Genomic DNA, 18786 nt, shown 5'->3' with positions numbered 1-18786 from the left:
AAACTGTTACAGAAGTTTCGTAGGCTTTGTTCTGATCCGCGTCCACAGTACATACTTCCGGCTGCTCGTAACAATGCAAGTTCAAAGTTCGCGCCTATCTGCTCCGGCGAGCTGATTGGAGGCGCAAAGGGAGATGGCATGCCAACATGGCTGCACTTCTGGCTTCAAAAACGTGATGTCAAGGCCTCTCCTGCTTTGTTTCTTTCGTCCATGACCAGGCGACACCCTACATGTGCACCAGACTGCACAAAGACTTGCTGGTACAAAACAGGGATCGCTACTACAGGGAGCACTAGCGATTTTCCAACAAGTAGAACCAACAAGTAAACCTCAATACAACAAACGTGAGTATGCAGTCACACACACAAAACATATGTTCATATTCAAAAGCTGCACATGCGTGTTAAACATTTATCTTAATTTAAATATGGAATAGTTCTAACCTATTTTGTGTGTCCTGTCAAGCCTGGATTACTGAAAGGATAGTGTACTATGGCTACAAGTGGAAGCCAGTTTTCTATTTATCTTATTGCATTTTATTTGTGCAAGCAAAAAAAAAAAGGCAGCACCCACCTGAAGGCTCTTGGGAAACAGGTATGAGCGGGCGGAGCCAATCACATTCCTCGCCTGTTGCACCATCTTCTGACTCGAGCAGTTCTTACTCCGATGATGCACTCCACTGCAACAGGCAGGAAGGTCAAATGCAAAGGCGAGAACTGTCACCTCCCACACTCCGGGTGACTGTCACCTCAGTGAAAAAATAAGGGTCTCTGCAATGTTTCTCAAAAATTTGTCAAATATCCAGCGCACAAAGGCATGCTGACTTTTAAATCCCCCCATGCAGGGATAATTTAGGATGAATTTATCACCAGTTAATTCATAAGGAGGCTATGTTAACTGCATTTAGTACAAGCAGGAGAATCGCAAGCAATGGAAGGTACAATGCTACAGTTCAACCCGCGTGCCTCCTTCCAAGACAATATGACAGGCTGGCAGTCCAGTTTGCACTACCTGAAATTACCCAAGTTTGAAATGACCAGCCCAGCAACAAGCACCTTTAATGAGCCAAGATTGCCCTTCGCCAACTGCGACGCTTTGCTTCAGCTTTGACCATTCATAACACACTAGAAGCCAGAGGAACCCTTGGGCACATGTCATGTATCGCTCAATGACATCCACACATACACGCACACACACTGACTGCGTTATTCAGAATTCCTCAATTCCTCATTGCTTTCTACTCAATCGAGATATCTCCCCCGTGCTGTTTGCGTGCTGCATGTTCCTTCATACATTCTCTTATACTTTTCTCCTTCAGTTGCATTACGACCCAAAATTCCACACATACACATCCACACACGCCTTTGTGGTATCCATCATAGTACAAACAGCACATTTTACTGCTTGTAGGCAAGAGAAAACTGAAGAGCAACTGGTATTATAACTGCCTCACCTGTCCAATGCGCACCTGAAATCTCCCACAGCCAGAACGATTATCACTATCAAACATGAAAACTACCAAATCTAGGCTCCATCACTGGCGACTACTGCCGCAAAAGTGGGCAAGGGAACACGTACCACTCGCCGGTATGAAAGATGCGGGTCGACTTGACCACCATGGCCTGGATTGGCGCTGAGAGGCACATCATGCTGACCCGATACAGTGACCAGTCCCAATTGTAGTCATCAAAGTGGCAGAACATCTGCATTGTGCAAGAGGGGATACTACAGCATAAAGACTTGCCATTTGAACTTTGCAAGGTAGACCTCAACATCCCAAAACATTACTGCCAGTCACAGTGGTGCAACAGAACCGGTGTTCTGCCGTGCAGTGCGGCATCATGGGATAGATCCCCGGCCATAGCAGCAGCATCTCAGTATGGATAAAATACAAACCTCGACAAACACGAAGATTCCAAGGTGCTCAAAATTAATCTGAAGTCTTGCACTGCAGTACAGTCGAAATTCGATATAACGAACACGGATATAGCGAATTATCGGATATAACAAAGTAAACCTAAAATATTTATCGCTGATATCAGAGTGTATAAAATATATGGTTATGAAGAATATTGGATATAACGAAGGTATTTTCATATCAGGTGTGACTGTTATAACAAAGTTTGACTTTCACAGTCTCTAAATGGCAGGCTTGTTTGTGCTCCAAAATTCTGTACAGATATGGCATTTTACAGAGCATTTTGTTCAGATGCAGAACTTGCCCGTTTTACCCAAAATAAGTGGAAACTACACATTTTCTGTGCCAGTTAAAAAACAAGTGGATATCTCGGTGAAGGGAACAGTGGCTCCACCTTCATTGCTAGAGCAATACACAGGGTGTGCCTTGTTTCGCTGCAGGAGTGACAGATGGCGCTGTTTAATTGCCGAGAACATCTGTACTTTAGCTCCCAATCGATTCTGGACAAACGGTCCTGAACGGCCCAAGGTTGGGAATTTCTTAGGAAATTTATTCAGGACCATACTTAGTAGATTTTGACACAGAGATTACTATCTATTACTCGTTTAGCACTTAACACATTATCAACGTTTCCAGATGACAAAGTGTCCTTCCGTAAAGTTTATGCAAATGTATTTAAGAAAAGCTTACAAATCACTGGGTTGGCCCTGTAATACTGCATGTCCAGCAATTATTGACGCAATGACATGCTTATTAGAATCCTCACATTTGAACAGTTGTTGCGGATGGTGACCCAAAGGTCTCTGTAGAGGACCATTCCCATGTTGTGCTTGCTGGAAGACCACTTGAGAAGCTCAGCCTGATAAGGAAGAAAAGAAAATAGAGTACAACATTTGAAGTGGGTAGTTTGAACAGCCATGGCCAAATAAACTTAGGTGTTTAAAACAGATCCCTCTACAACCTGAGTGTTGGCTACTAAATGCCACACACTCCAATAAAATTTTCTACATTTATTTCCTAAGGAATCAGCTCTGTCCACATTCAGGACACAAGAACAACACACCGTATTTTCCAGTGTATAAGACGCAGTTTTTATTAATTTTTCGTCGGTGCGTCTTATAGAACGACTTATGTAAGTTTTTCTTTTTTTTTTTCCGGAAGAACTGCAATCAAAATCGGATTCGATGTTATGGTCACGCGAAGCGTGCTGGTTGACTTGACTGCTATGCGTTCTGTGCGCACTATCGAGGTGCAGGGTTCTTCTCGTGATCGAGTTCCCTAGCGTCATTCAAAAAGGACAGAGCAGCAGCGCAAGCGGCGGCAGGCCGACCGCGAGTCAACCGATCCCGAAGTCGTCGCATCTGCAGATCGCTGTCAAGATACGGCGCACGCCGCTGAGCAAACTACGCAGTTGCTGCCCAAGTACAAGCCGCCCCGCCCCCCTCCCTCCCGCACTGCCTTCCCGCTTTCCTCTCTTGTACGCGATTCAGCTCACTGTCGCACGCTTTCACCCGCACATACAGCATACGGCGTGCGGGGATGGTGTTATCGCCCTTGGACTTTATACAGAACATCGCGGCAACCACGATGGCAGAAATGCGCCTGGAGTGGAAATATATGGCATCCATACGCTTGCGCGTGACCCGCGTTCGTGGAGTGAAACGTCATTGTAATATTTTTTTAAGCCGCTTACCAAATGAACAGGTGCATCTTATAGACCGGAAAATATGGCACACATTACAATGGCCTCGCAATAATTTTAACTGAAATAAACCACAAAATTTTGCCTGGCCTATGTATTCAGTGTATAGCAGTTTTGTCCAAACAGTGTATAAAAATTTCATCCTCCCCAAGCAGAACAGCAGGAAAACATGCATCGTGTCTTCAGCCAACTACAGCTGAAGAAAGATTTGCACAGAATACTGCATAATCAAATATATATATATATATATATATATATATATATATAAGATTTTCAAATGCAGTTCTGTTTTGAAATGTCATCAGAAAACAAAGAACTGCGTCATAAAGAAATGTCTGAGAAAATCACTACTGCTGAATGACCAGCCTGTTCTATAGTCAGACTTTAATAGGACTGTACCAGATTTCATGGTTTCGAAAAGGCTGCATAAAATTATGCTTTGTGTTTACACATCTCTGTATTAAGCGGTAGTATTGCCTTGGACATTTCATTCAATTTTAGACAACGAAATCTTAAGATAATTCAAGCAAAATCTGCACTCCCAAGCAGTTCACGTCATGCAGGCCAACTGTGAAAGTCATGCATATGGTTCTTCGTACTTTCTAAACCAAAAGTCTATAGTATTATTGAAGTGCAGGGGAGAATTTCAAAGCTAAAATAAAAGGAGGTGCAATTGAACTAAAAACAAGAAAATATTGCTCAAGATTCTGGTATAGGCAGCACACACCTGGTTTCCTGTAATATGATAGTTGAAAGATTTTGTATAGCTTCCCAGGACCAACATGGTACACTGTTTATGACTGAAAGAAAAAAAAAATTAATGGAGCAGAGATGAAAGACTAAGGCCTATAACAAACCACCAGAAAGCTAAAGTGCCACATCACAAATTCAAACCTGCATTTTGTCTACCCAGATGGGCACATATTTGATATGGTAGGTGTAGTATTGATCAAGCTAAAGTAGCATAATGTGCCTTATATGAGAAATATAAATTATGTAAAGATATATTTAAATAAAGTATAAAGCATACAAAAAGCAAAAAGCAGTGTTATACTATTACTGGTGGTGGAATAAGATAAATTTCCGAAGTTCTTTCTCCACACAGAATACATTGTTCACAGCTTGTGGGCATTACCGTAATAGGCTTTGAAAAGAGACTTCTGCATTACATCCTAAGTCTCAAACCAAAACTGATTTGCATTGCTTAAAAGGGGTACTGACATATTTTCGGCTATTTGTTTCTTGCAATAAATGAAATTCCTAGACCACTAAACGCTAGAAAAAATAGTGACAAGCCTCAGAGTGCCATAAATAATTTAATATTATAGCTTTTCTACAACCAGTTATGGTCTCATTTTCAGGAGGATACTGTGTCGTGATATCATGACACAGTATGTCAGAGCAGGACATTGCAACTTGGCTTTGACACTTGCTCCGACTCGCTTGATCGCCTCATATGCTGCTACTCACGAGGACCAATGTAGCAGCATACGAGGCGTCGCCACGTCCCGACCGAAACTGACAGAAAAAAAGCCTTTATATTAAATTATTTACAAAATGCTCGGAGGCTTGTAACTATTATTTCTCAGGTTTAGAGCTCTAGGACCTTCATTTAATGCAATAAAAATGAATAGTCAAGAAATATCATGTCAGTAGGGGCACTAAAGCAAAATATAGCAGAGTTATATCGACATACTGTTCGTCTTGAAGTCTATCATCGTTCTCTGTGTGCCAATATAGGACTGTTGTGTAGGAAATTGACACTGAAGATCCTGCTGCAGCACCTCATCTTGAATCGCCCGCGCCAGAACAGACACATTGACGTTTTCCCCCCCTTCACGTGAAATCCCTCTCTTCCACTCTCCGTGAAACCAGTGCTGACGTCACATTAGAGGTACTATAGGCCAAAATAGGTGGCGCCACTCCCAATTTCTCATTTTGTCACTTTCCTCGCTTACAAAAGCTCTGTTTTCACTACAAATGACGAATTCACTATTACGGAAGTTTAACCTTTCAATCTAGCTAGACTTAACATTCTCCTTCTCCTTTACTGCTCCTCTAAGTGCTCAACCGCTTAACAAGACGGCCAGAAGGAGTCACCGCAAGGAAAGAAAGCCCCACCTGGATCGTCGTTCGGCCTCCATGAGTCTCAGTACATGCAGGAAATCAGGTGCGGCATAGTGGTCTTCCTCCAAAAGAATGAACGGTCCGGCATGATCTTTTGTGATGTTCAGGCCATCCATGACACGGTTCATCTAAAGGAAGGAAGTATATCACGACAGTGCTATTTCTGGGAAGCACAATTCCAACTCGCAAAGAAGTGCAGCTGAAAATGAGGAATGGCTAAGAATGGAGTGACTGGAGCACTGACATCACCTATGTAGATTCTAAAATATGTAGTATATGGGAAAGCCTGGCTGAGTTTGGGCTGATTCATGTTGGAAAATTTATTTATGTAATGATTGATTGATTGATTGACTGACAATATTTACATCCCAAGGCTACACAGAACGCTCCAAGAACAACGTTGCTATGTACTGACTCTTCGGCCAGCTGGTGAAGCACACTAACCACAAAACGTGCATTGTATTTTACTCTTACTGCAGTAGCTGTCTTAACAGCACTATTAATTCATAGTAAGAATTCTACTTACAAGGTAAAACAACTTTTAAACTCTGGGTGTTTATGTGCTGTATTTAGCAAGTAAAAGTGTTTTAAGAGCACAGGGTATAAGCGAAATTGGCTGATACAACACGCAATGTGGACTTCGCAGTAACAAGGTTCACTTCCATCTCCAGCTCAATCATGCAAGGCAGACAGAAGTCAGACCTAATTGCTGTTCGTACACAACCGACACTCCATTCTGCTCTGTACCTTGGAACATCGCTCGTATGTTTAAGGATTTCCACCAAAAAGTTACTACCTTTTAAATGCTGCCCATTTCAATTCACTGCTTAAAAAGAGTATGCAATGTCGAATCATGCCATTAATATAGCGTAATGTAGACTAGCAACAGGCTCCTGCCTGAGCGAAAACTCGCCTCTGACAAATTGATCATTTTTTATTAAACTTTGGATGTCTGAAACTGTACAGTGGGTTAAGAGGGACACCACAGTGAAAGGTTCTGCATTAGTTTTGACCCCCTGCAGTGCTTTATAGGCACCCAATGCACGATAGACAAGCATTCTTGCATTCTCAGAATGTTGCTGCCGTGGCCAGAATCGAACCCGCAACCACATGCTCGAGAAGCGCAACGTTATAGCCCCCCTCAGCTACAGCAGTGGGTCCACTGCCAATGTATGTAAAATTTGACACAGCCTGACAGAGCTCAGCTGAACAGCGGTCCCACAAAGCCATTCTGGGAAAAAGCATGAAAGATGGCTCTGATCACAAGATCTGACCGCAGATAAATTTGTGTGCCATCCTGCCGAACAAACGGGTTCAATGGCTCTTTTTTACCATCCACAAGTGTCCACTGAAACAACCTGCCCATTTCCATCACTCACATCCTGGACGGATCTTCATTCAAAGCCTCAATTTACCACGCTCTCTCCTGACAATTTTTTTTTCTTCACATTTTTGTTTTCTTACCACAGTGCCTACGGGCCTTAAAGGTATGTAAAATCAAGTAATTTAATTAGGAGATCGCCAAAAAAGGACTTGAAGGTGTGCTGCTGTGTCCATACCTTCCACCACCAGTGATGCTTTGTCTGGGAAAACTTGGCTTCTCGGTAGTGGCCAAAACTGTCTGGGTGCTTGGCGTTGTTGCATCCCAGCTTGAGTGCGCTGCAGTTGCAAACAGAATGCAACACTTAGATTTGCATCGCAACTGCCTGAGAAAATTAAATTTGTACTGCACTCAATGGAACAGAAACAAATTGTAAGTGCCTGGAGAAAATGGAAAATAAGTGCACTATAGTAGTGCTCCCACAGACTGTTGAAACTCAGGTAAAAATGACTGACATTGTACGAAGGAAACCTCAAATGGGCAGTAGTGCACTGTTAATACCTTTACAACTTCAATTTGTGCAAATATACAAGCAAGCTTTGGAGGAACGCCATATTTTGACTTTAAAAACGCCATTCCACCGAAAACAGACCAGTAACCAAAGCATCTAAAAATCCAAGCCAGAACTCGCTTCTGGAACAGTGCTCCCTGAAGACACATCAAACATTGCAGCACATTAGATGACGAGGGCACAGAAAAAAATTTGTCAGCTCCAAGAGCAATAACTAGCCAATGTAGCACGAAATAAGACAACATGAGACAGGAACTAAGATAGATGGGAAGACAATAAAAGACAAGCTCTAACTGTTCTTGCAATACATGGTTGCTATGTGTGCATTTGTATTCACTTTCCAGTAATAATGCAGCATTATAATTTGAAGAAAACTATTTGATGTTTCCAAATACATAGCTTGCAAGAAATAAAAACTAATGAATAATTTTAAGAAATTTCTGAACTGACATTTTTGTGGCCGATTGAAACAAAAAATACTATAAGAAATTGACATATCTGCAATGCCAAAAGAAATTGTGAATGAATTGTGATGAAGTGAAGCAGTTTTTCCACCTCACTAGGCAAAGGTTGACTGTGCGTTTCTGGATGTAACGTTTTTTGTTTGATTTTGCACTCCAGATAGTATATCTTGATTATCACCTCTTCTACATCTTCCTGGGTTGAAGATAAGATATGGTAAGAGTTTTCCAGTAGGAAGGTGTTTGCAATCTTTTCTGTCAAGGCCCAGCAGCTGCTGGAGGAACTAAATTTTGAAAGCTAACTAAAGCTGATGCTGCTCTGAATCGAACTGTTCGGAACATTTTGAAATGCTCAGTTCTCTATCTTGGGCGTACGGCAGACCTTTTAAGGTGCATTTTAAAGAAATAATATCAGCCAGAGTTGAAACCTAAACTTGCCAGTGGACAGTTGCTAGCAATGTCATCAATTTCATCACAAATCTGACAATATAATGTCATTCTCTGACTTACTGCTGGTGCCACTATGACAAAAAAAAATAGATGATGATGCACTGTAAGCACGAAAAGATGAATTTTTTGCCAGAAAGTGCAGGCTTTTTACCAAAAGTAGCCACAAAAATTAATTTTGCCGCAATAAGATACTGAAACGGATTCTTAAAGTCCTTTTCCTGGGCTGCCTAGTGCACCTGAGAAATGACTTCAATGAGCTAAAATCGATCGAACTCATCAGTGACTGGTGGATGATTTGAATAGGCACAGTAACAAAAGACACAGTAAGGTTACAGTGCACAGCGAAGCAGCAACTCACTCGTCTTTCTTGATGTTTCGTGGGCAGTCGTTGGGGTCTTGACCGGGAAATTGGTTTGGGTACAGCTGGATGGCATGGGGCAGGAAGATCTGCATCATCTGGTCAACAAAATGAGACTACTTGCTGAACGTGGCCTGATTACATTTGATCTTTCTTTAGTGTGCGCGTACACTGCGCTTTATGTTCAGTTGATCAATGTCCCGGTATTCATGTGTTAGATCTATTCAAATGTCCCAGAACATAGATGACATCCTACCGTTATCCAACGATCTACACTGCCAGAGCAAATGTTTTGAAATATTATGCTTGCGGACAACTTTCTGTGGCAATGAAGGCAAAGCTATGGGGGCAAAGCGCACACAAGGGAGTGCCGCTGAAAAAAAGCCCCCAATTTTCATCCGCATTGGTTCAAGCAGAGGAAAAGGAAACATAATCAAGCTAAATAAGACAAAACACACCACTGAGGGTAGCTGAAAGAGGTTGGACAAATTTTGTAGACGCGTAGGGTACAGTTACAGTAAAACTTTTGCACCACAATTTAAGAGAAGCGTCTCATATTAAGGCAGCTACGGACAATTACAAGTTATCCTGCTCCCTAGCCACGCTTTTTCTCCTCAACTGGATCCCCGAGTACAGTAGCCGACGGATTTTTCGGACTCCAAAAATTCGGACTTGTTGGATATTTCAGACTTCATAGATGTACCGTTAGGGTTCCCACAGAGCTAATGCATTTTCGCAAGCGATTTTTCGGACGAATCTAGGTGCCAATGTTCGATTTTCCGGACTACATCGCTCGCTCCGAGTCACGCTACCCAATCTTGAGTGCAGAGCTTTTTGAGTGCAGAGCTTTTTGAGTGCAGAGCTTCTGCACATGTGCAGAAGCTCTGCCCTCATAACTTTCTCTTCATTGTCACAGAAAGCTGTCTGCGAGTATAATTCTTTCTATTCACAGAAACAGAGTGGAACGATCTGCAGAAGAGTTAAGCAGCAGTGATTCCACTGAATGCATATGCTATGCACTTCAACTTGCTATGTAGTCAACATTATAAGTATCTGAGTTGTTTTGTGCCTACCCACTTTTCCATTTCCACCACCATCCTTATTTATTCTTTGCCCCCTGCAACTCATCTTGTTTAGCAACTCATTCTACTGTTTAGCCTTTTCAGTTTATTTTAAATCAGCAGCATTGCCCAAGATTTCTTTGTACTGGCTTTTCTATGCTTATGCACACTTTTTCTACAAGCTTGTTAGCGTGATATTTTATGTTATGTTTAGTTTTTCTCACATTTTCTGCTGTTCCTTTTGTACATAACTTATGCCTTATCCTGCTTGGAACTTTACAAGGCCTGTGGTGTGTCACAAGTAAACATACCTTGCAGAAGTCAACCTTGTATGGCAGGCTCTCGACAACGGGGCTGTACTCGTCGTGACTGAAGATTAGTAGGGTGCGATTGATGTCACGTGCAGTGCGAAGCGAGTCCATCAGGGCGACAAGGTAGTGCCACCTGTTGTGGACCTGGATCACTATCACGGGGTCGCCTGGCTGCAGCGGGCCAAACAGCTCCAGGTTGTGGACCGTCTGTTTGAGAGCAGCGGGACAACACCGAAGTCAACAAAGTGTCAACTAGAAGTAGTATATTTTATTTTAATAAGGTGAATTTGACTGCGACAGATGAATGAACAAAGCAAAAAATTCTGTGTTGCAATTACAATAAACATTCAAGTTTCAAATGCGGCTTTTCAGAGCATGTGGAATCGTGAAAAGCTGCTCTCCAGATGTGAAGCTGTATTTGGTCCATACTAAAAGTGCAATTCAGCATAGCATTATCAGGCACAAACCAAAATCAAGCTAAACCCTTCATTAAATTCTGGGGTTTTATGTACCCAAACCCCAATAAGATAAACCCTTAATAAGGGTCTTCGGATAAAGTGTTCTGCTTGGTTCAGGTTAATTTCGGACAAGCCATTACGCTTACTTGCACTCATTTAATGGGTTACTGAAATGACATCTTCGTGCTCTCTCCAGACCCTCAAAACCGCAGAAAAAATTGTTAAAATTAAAAAATTAAATTATGGGGTTTTACCTGCCAAAACCACGATCTGATTATGAGGCACGCCGTAGTGGGAGACTCCGGAAATTTGGACCACCTGGGGTTCTTTAACGTGCACCTAAATCTAAGTACCCGGGTGTTTTCGCATTTCGCCCCCATCGAAATGCGGCCGCCGTGGCCGGGATTCGATCCCGCGACCTCGTGCTCAGCAGCCCAACACCATAGCCACTGAGCAACCACGGCGGGTGAAAAAAATTGTTGAGAGTGTCACAGTGCCCTAAATAGTTTTCTATGATACTTGTTCCTACAAACCAATCTCGGTTTCAGTACTTAGGGGGTGGACACATTACGATGTCATGATACGCTGGCTCGCTTCATTCCTGCAATCACTGTGGCTGCCTTATGTTAGCTAAGCCAGAAGAAGCAAGCGCAAGCCTCTTGTGCGCTTTTTTTTTTATGCGCATCATCATGACTAGCGCTGCTGCTAACATGTCAGCAAATTTAGCTCTGCGTCACGATTTCAAGATAACGAAGGCAAGGGTGTGATGAAAGCTTGCCTTGCCAGGATTATTCATAGTCGAAGGTAAAAATTGGCGCCACCCATGAAAAACAAAAATATGAAAGCCTTGTTCACAATCTAAATAGTAGACTAATCTCCTATTTGGGAGCTCAAACATCTTGCATTTTCGGTGTTTGTGGGTAGAATTCATTTTTACCTTTCACTACATCAAGATGTGACATAAAGATACATCAAGACTACATCAAGATAATGGCAATGACTTCAGGTCTGGCATTTTGAAGCCAACTTCATTATCAAATTAAAATATAAGTATTTCCCAACCTTCACACTTGCCAAGTGGTATCTTTTTATGAGCAAGAAACATGCGGCAGAGTTTCAACAACTTTGAACATGCGTGTTAGCACTCTTTTAAGAGGGTCGTACACTTTTAGCCCTTGAATTCAGCTGGCCACATAGGCTGGCAGCAGGTAAGGGGCGCAAGAAAACAACAAACCTGCGCCTGGTTGAGCTGCGCGACATACTCGCGCAGGATCTCAAGCTCGCGCGTGCTGTTGAAGAGTGTCCATGTGAGGTTGGGCTGGGCGGTAGCGGAGGAGCCCGGCGAACCAACCTCGATGGAAACTTGGCCCAGCAAGGTGAGGCGCGCCTGCAGCCACACAACGGTGGCCAGGCAGGCGACTGCCAGGAACCGGAGGGGTCGCACCCTCCGCATGCGCCAAGTCACCCACCCCATTTGCCGGCACAGGGCGCGGCTGCAGAACAGCCAGCACGCCTCACCTGCACAGAGTCACGTTTGTTGCAAAGCTGCTGTCAATACACGTAGCCCTTTCACAGGATGTTGGAAAAAGAGAAATTATACATATCACGCGTGCTGTGGGAATTGGTGCAAGCAAGGATTTTACGTCCACTCTCCTGCCATGCACCAGACTGCGCACCAGTGCATAATGTCGCCCCTGGTGTCTTGACCTGACCTGGTGATATCATTGTGTACACCAACTAATCGACGTGCATTACTACCTCTACTACCTCGTTTCTCCTATTCATGCCGCTGCCCCCCCCCCCCCTTCGCAATGCCCACACCCTCCTCTCCATAGTCCAACAACTATCACCACTACCAGCAGCATCAAAACCCGTCCGATTCCAAAAAGAAAGCTTCAACATGAAATCTAGCATTCTACACAGGAGCATCTTTTTGTAATAATTACGAAGGCTAAAAGTTAAAAAAAAGAAAAAGAAGGGAAAAGAAAGCCATGCTAAATCTGCAATACATTCATAGCATTATCTGCTGCCTCACTAGCCCAAAAGTTTGCGCGCTCTAGAGTTGCCCTCTGCGCAGAGGATTTGGTGATCAAGAGGGGCCCAAAAACAAATAGCTGGCCACCGACAGATGCTGATGGAGATAGCATCTGTCTGAGCAAGACATCACCAGCATCGTCAATTTAGTAAATTTTCCACTAGATCAGCCAGATTTTCTACTAGTCTAGAGGCAAGAAATGAGAAGGCTGTGCATACTTTAGATTTAAGAAGATTTTTAGATCATTGAAAAAAAAATGGTGGCTTATAGCAAATTTTGAGTGCTGCTTGGTCAATTTCTTCAAAAACTGCTCCAGATATAGATCATTTTTTCTCTGTTCAATATCACTCAATGTCAACAACTGTAAGAACACAAAAACAAAGGCAGCGCACTAACGATGCTGCTCTATCAGTTCATGTGTTTGGCATTTGGTACACTGAGGTGTGCACAAAATACCGGCAATCTCATGTACTATCGTCCAAGGCAGTTTATGGAGCAAGGGATCTGACAAAAAGCTGAATATCTCTGCAGCCTCAAAACGCAGCCTGGTATTCCCATTTCGAGCCACTACTGGTATATGCGAACAACATTGTGATGTACGGTTTTACTGGCTACCTTTAAAGGTTGCTCGGAATATTTAGCGTTTTCTGAGATCCCGTGGTCCGTAAACTTTTTTTTTTGGTCGATAGTACATCGTTTTATGCAGCACACATAAAACCAGCATTGCTCTGTAGTATTAGTCATATGTGGTTGGTTTTATTTACACCCCCTTAAAAAACAATGTACAAAATTGCTTTTGGCTACACTTCAACTGTCTAGCTTAACAGCTGTAGCGTAAAAGTTCAGAAAATAAAAAAAAGTGTGAAAGGAAAGAGCAGACAGAAAAAAAAACTTGGAGGACGCTTAAGCTTCACCTTCAAGAGTGGAACGCGATAGCAAAGATCCTTGACTGTTTCTCACACTTCCCGGCAACTGCAGGTTATGTAACCATAATGTTTACCGGGAAACGCTGGCAGTGAACACTATGCACAAAGGCGCGCTTTCTGGTAGAAACGCGGCCTCTTTCGTGGGCTGGCCTTCTTTTATTCTTTGCACCTTTAATATTTCAGCCTGAGAAGATTTAGCACAAAAGGCATGCGCTGTCGGTGTTTTGTTTCATGACAATTGTTTGTGGGCTGTCACTCTCAAAATTCCGAGGAATAACTTTGTAAAGAATGCAAGACAAAGTGTGAGCAACTTTAGTGGTAAAACATATTTGGAGGGCCTGCGTGGTTGGGGATGATTTTCTCGGCCGCGAGCGCCGACGCCAGATTTTCTGCGACACGGGGCCCTAAACGCTATCGCGTTAATACATTCACACCTGACAAATGGCACCTAAAAGGCAGCCAGCAGAGGGGAATGGAACAGGAGGAAGTGAAGGACTCCCGTCCTTTACTTCTATACATAGATACATATGTAATAAAAGTAAAGAATAGGGTGGAAAGAGGATACAAAGATGATAAAAGTAAAGTATATAAGGAAGGATACAAGAAGGAGAGGGTGCGCAAGTGATAAGTGTAAAAAAAAAATAACATCAGAGGGAAAGATAAACAAGTGATAAAAGTAAAGGATAGGGCGAAGCGCAGGGAGAAGAGCAAATACAGGCCCGCAATTTTGTAGCGATGCCTTATGACTTATTCTATACTAGTCTTATCATCCACCTTTGTTTGGCTGATTTCGTTGATAATGCGAGCGGACCGTCGCTCTGACCACTGACAAAGCGCAATAAGCGCGAAAAGGCATTATTACCCAGAAAGGCATCGCTACAAAATACCGGCCCAGTAGTGATAAATGCAAGAGACAGAAGGAAGAGACAGCGATAAAGGATAGGAGAAAGAACATGAGCAAGAGTGCACAAGGATAGTGCATAAATGTGCACGAGGACGGATGGAAAAATGTGACGGAAAGAGGATACATAACTGATAAAGTAAAGGGTAGGAGAAAAAAAAGGTACATAGCTGATAAATGTAAAGGAAAGCAGGAAGGACAGGAGGGAGATATGATACACAAGTCATTAATTAAAGGATAAACGTAAGGATAGAATATGTAAGTGATAAAGGATAGGAAGAAGAGAGGATATATAATCGATAAATGAAACAGACAGGACGGAAAGAGGATACGTGAGTGATGAAGTAAAGGGTAGGAGAAAAAAAAATACAGAGGAGCTAACGCAAAGAAGGTAGGATAGGAGGAAAAGAGGATACATAAGTAATAAATGTAATGAAAATGGGGTAGAGAATACATAATGACAAAAGTGAAGGATAGAAAGAAAGGCAGAAGAGAGATGAAAACACACAGGTGATATTTAAAAGCCTATCAATGAACTACATACAGGTGTCACCTTTGTAAATGTCCACCATTAGTTCATACACTGCACCACAATGTAGTAGCAACGCACTGGAACGGCGTGCAACAGACCCATGAATAAATCGCCAAGGTAGGATACCATTTCTTTTATCGCAGCCTGTGACTTTTATTACATTCATAAAAGTGCACATCATTCTAAGTCAGGAAAGAGCCCTAAGCTAGCGCTGTGAAAAGGCTACGCATTGAAATGCCATCTACAATCCTTTTAGTACTTTCTAATGCATATTTCTCCAATACTAGAGCCACAGAGGAACAATGAACATCTGCGGGACAACACGAAGAAGGGAAGTGTCCTGATGCACTCCACTCATCAATTCTAAGAAACATGGATTCATGAGCTGCCTTCTTCCACTGCGCCGAGAAAGGGTTAATGAAGCCACGCAACACCTTTGATTGAAGCACAGTTTCTTTGTGCCCATCACTTCCCCTCAACATCATATGTGCAGTGGCTTACACAGAGCCCTCATGCAGCACTTACAATGCTTGACCAATCATGCATTGAACCAAGCTGATCTTTTGAATTGTTTTTGCCAAGTGTGCCATGACATGCTCTGTTCTTCTGTCCAGGAAAACCAGCTGACACTGGCTTTTGCTTTCACTAATGCTTGTGTATACTAATGCAACAGCATCGGGGAAAGAAATCATAAATAGCTGTTAAACGAAAATGAAGAACAGGGTTATTTCAAGAACACACACAACCATGTGCCCCTTAAGGTACTTATTCACTTCTAGAACATGGAACTAGACTTATCTGGTGTGCCTTTGCATGTGCTTCTTTCGTCCACCTTCTTTCAAATTCCATCAAAGTTAGACTTTTAAAACCTGTAGCTGTTAAATAAGGCCTCCGGATATCTTACAGTTGTGCCTTCACAGTGAGATCTACAGGGCTAGGCTCATGCTATGTCACAAGCGCCATGAATCCCATACGGTGTGACTTCGGCACTTCTATCAAGAGGCTCTTGAATCAGCCTTATTGATACATAATTTGCATATAGCACTGACTGCAGTCCTGCTGTACAATCATTTCATTACAAATGTACTAAGCGCCAAGTAACACACGGCCAAGTTGAAAGCCAGCAGGAGGCACAACATGCAAATGCGCAGCTGTCGTATTGACGTGTTAATTTGCCAGCGTAGCACACTTCGATCTCTGAAACATGTTCTTTTTACATTGACTGTACACAGTATACACCGGCCTGCGTGTTAATGTGACATGTGCCACCTCGTTTCACGATAATCTTTGAAGAACAAAATCCTAAATGTCGAGGATCTAGAAAGACAGATTTTCATGTGAGGAACTCACTAGCAGTGGTATCATACGCACCAGGTGAAAGCTATATCGGGAAGCCCCGACTGTATCCACAGGAAAGTGAACAAAGGGGAAAAGTGATGGGCATCCAAGGAGAACAAACACCAGCCTGTACAACACAACCAGGATGCGTGCACTACCATGACGAAGACATGGGAACACCTGCGCAAGCACTCAGCACGGCAGCTGTTTCCTGCTGTGTGCAGCTCAACCAAAAGTCATATGCAAAAGGTCATGATGCAGATGTAGCTAGCAACTTTTTTTTTTTTTGTTTTTTCAATTTTCAGTGTAGACATGAAAGAGTGTCAACAAACAGATGGATTAAATGCCACCCCACACCAAATTCATCTTATTCTACGATAGAACAATTTTTTTTACCGTTAACTTATGTGTGTAACAACTGCATTCAAGCCTCGTAGGGTAGGTGGAAAAATGTAATTTCAATTGCAATATACACAGTGCATTTAGATTTAAAAAGGACACTTTGAAGCTGTCTCCCTTTGATCACCTAAGTGGTAAAAGAAAAGGCAAAAATCTGTTTCCAGGGCCCTACTCGTGATAAATAAAACGTCAAACACATAAATTTAGCTAACGGTGTTCTCACTTTGTTGCTGCAAATTAATGTTGGACAAACAGTGTATTTGCAAACAAGCAGCTTTTGGAAAAGGCTTCACCACAAATAGAAGAATGTCTACATCACACAGGAATTTTACCTAGTCATATTCGATAGACTAAACCCAAAACGAGTTCCACTATGTCATAGCTGCTGCAAAGGATGCCGCTAGTTGTAGCTTGACGTTTGACATCCAGTATGCTAGTTTCCCATTCAGAGGCGGGAGCCTCGACACAAAGGCAAACCCCCATGTGACGCAGCTGACTGCGGGGGAAATGAAGAAGTCGGTCTTTTCTTGTTCGTGCGAGCCAAGAGCAGAAGCACAGCTGTTGTTAGCTTCGCCCAGCTTCTAGACTGGCATGCCGTATGCTATCAGCTACGTCAATTGGGGGGGGGGGGGTGCCTTTGTGTCAGGACTCCTGCCTCTGAATGTCAATTTTGATACTAATGTTGCCAAACACAAGCAGGCTTTAAGAATACACCAAAATGGAATTTTCTCCAAACATGACCCTCTGAGTTGCTCATATAAACATATAGCATGATTGCAAAATTTGAAAAGTTACACCCAAATTATTGTTCATTACGTGTTCTTCGACTCCACTCGTACAGAAAATTTGTGTCTGCCAAAACTACCTGTGCAAGCAGCATTTGCATAGCTAGCATAGTGTTTGTACAGAAATTACTAATACTTTGCAGGCACTGTATACTTTTGCATTGGTTTTATACTATTCTTTAATGCTCTAGCCAGAAAATAAAAGGTAACTATGAGAAACAATTGCTTAACATGAACAAGTCACTGCCACAAGGGATAAGTTTAGTAGATTTTAAGTGAGCCTTACCACATTAGACCTTCCAAGAGTGCTCCTTCTTGTAATACTAAATAATATGAACTAGGCCATTCAGTTTGAGTAATTCGATGGCCAAGAAATTGACTGATCACAACCTAGCGTGCTTCTGAAGCATGTATGTTTGGCCAACAGAAGTCCATCGATGTACAAGATAGACATTTTAATATCCATTGCACAGATTGTCTTCCAGCTCACATAGCTAACAGGTTAGGACAAGTAAAGAAGGGCCACCAGGCACGTCAGCGATTCTTGAATTGCTGCCACTTCTTTCGCCGAGAAAGAACTATAATTATTTTCAGAAATGACGCACATATATATATACTTTTTTTTCTTGTAGTACATATATGCCACAGTGCCGGTAGACATGGTTTCTACACGATTAAAATTTTTAAGCTCGTGCACAGATTGTTGCACCGTCCAACTAGTAATCCAGTCATGACAGATCGAAAAAGGCCGGCATGAGACAAATTATACTTACTGCTGGAACTTATCCAGTCTAGAAACAATTATAATACCTTTACAAAATGGCACAACATTTATTGCACATGTACCACAATGTGTGGTTGTGGATGTAAGGCAAACATCTGTGAACATTAATAAAACCAGCATAGAAGTTTAAAAAATAAATAGTTTAAAGTGAAAGTTACAGTTGGCAGCATATAGGGGCTTTTCATGCTGTGCATCACGTTATTATCCGACAAAGCCTGCATGCAGAGCTTAGCAAAAAAGATATTAACCAATGGAGGAAACTTAAAACTTGCGTCACCGCGGACATCCCCGCGCAAGAAAAAACTACCGACATAACAGTCTGTGATCTCAAACAATAAAAAAAAGGTG

General features: G+C 42.4%; 1 protein-coding gene across 3 annotated transcripts in view; it reads right to left on the bottom strand.

Annotated features, from left to right (window-relative positions):
- Positions 1-18786, bottom strand: part of LOC119457731 (alpha-1,6-mannosyl-glycoprotein 2-beta-N-acetylglucosaminyltransferase) — a 29841-nt gene that overhangs the window by 9885 nt on the left and 1170 nt on the right. For 2 of the 3 annotated variants that reach the window (XM_037719379.2, XM_049670332.1), the window contains exons 2-10: positions 11973-12256; positions 10281-10487; positions 8909-9006; positions 7307-7406; positions 5742-5875; positions 4348-4420; positions 2685-2777; positions 1579-1703; positions 574-679 (exon numbers count right to left, since the gene is read on the bottom strand). In XM_037719379.2, the coding sequence (XP_037575307.1) occupies positions 574-679; positions 1579-1703; positions 2685-2777; positions 4348-4420; positions 5742-5875; positions 7307-7406; positions 8909-9006; positions 10281-10487; positions 11973-12212 (1176 nt within the window). In that variant the 5' untranslated portion in view covers positions 12213-12256. Of the gene's footprint in view, positions 1-573; positions 680-1578; positions 1704-2684; positions 2778-4347; positions 4421-5741; positions 5876-7306; positions 7407-8908; positions 9007-10280; positions 10488-11972; positions 12257-16503; positions 16660-18786 lie in introns of those variants that run through there. The other variant, XM_049670331.1, reaches the window with a different exon arrangement.

The sequence above is a fragment of the Dermacentor silvarum genome, chromosome 7 (genome assembly GCF_013339745.2).
Source record: "Dermacentor silvarum isolate Dsil-2018 chromosome 7, BIME_Dsil_1.4, whole genome shotgun sequence".
NCBI lineage: Eukaryota > Metazoa > Arthropoda > Arachnida > Ixodida > Ixodidae > Dermacentor > Dermacentor silvarum.
This window is presented reverse-complemented; position numbering and strand designations above follow the sequence as displayed.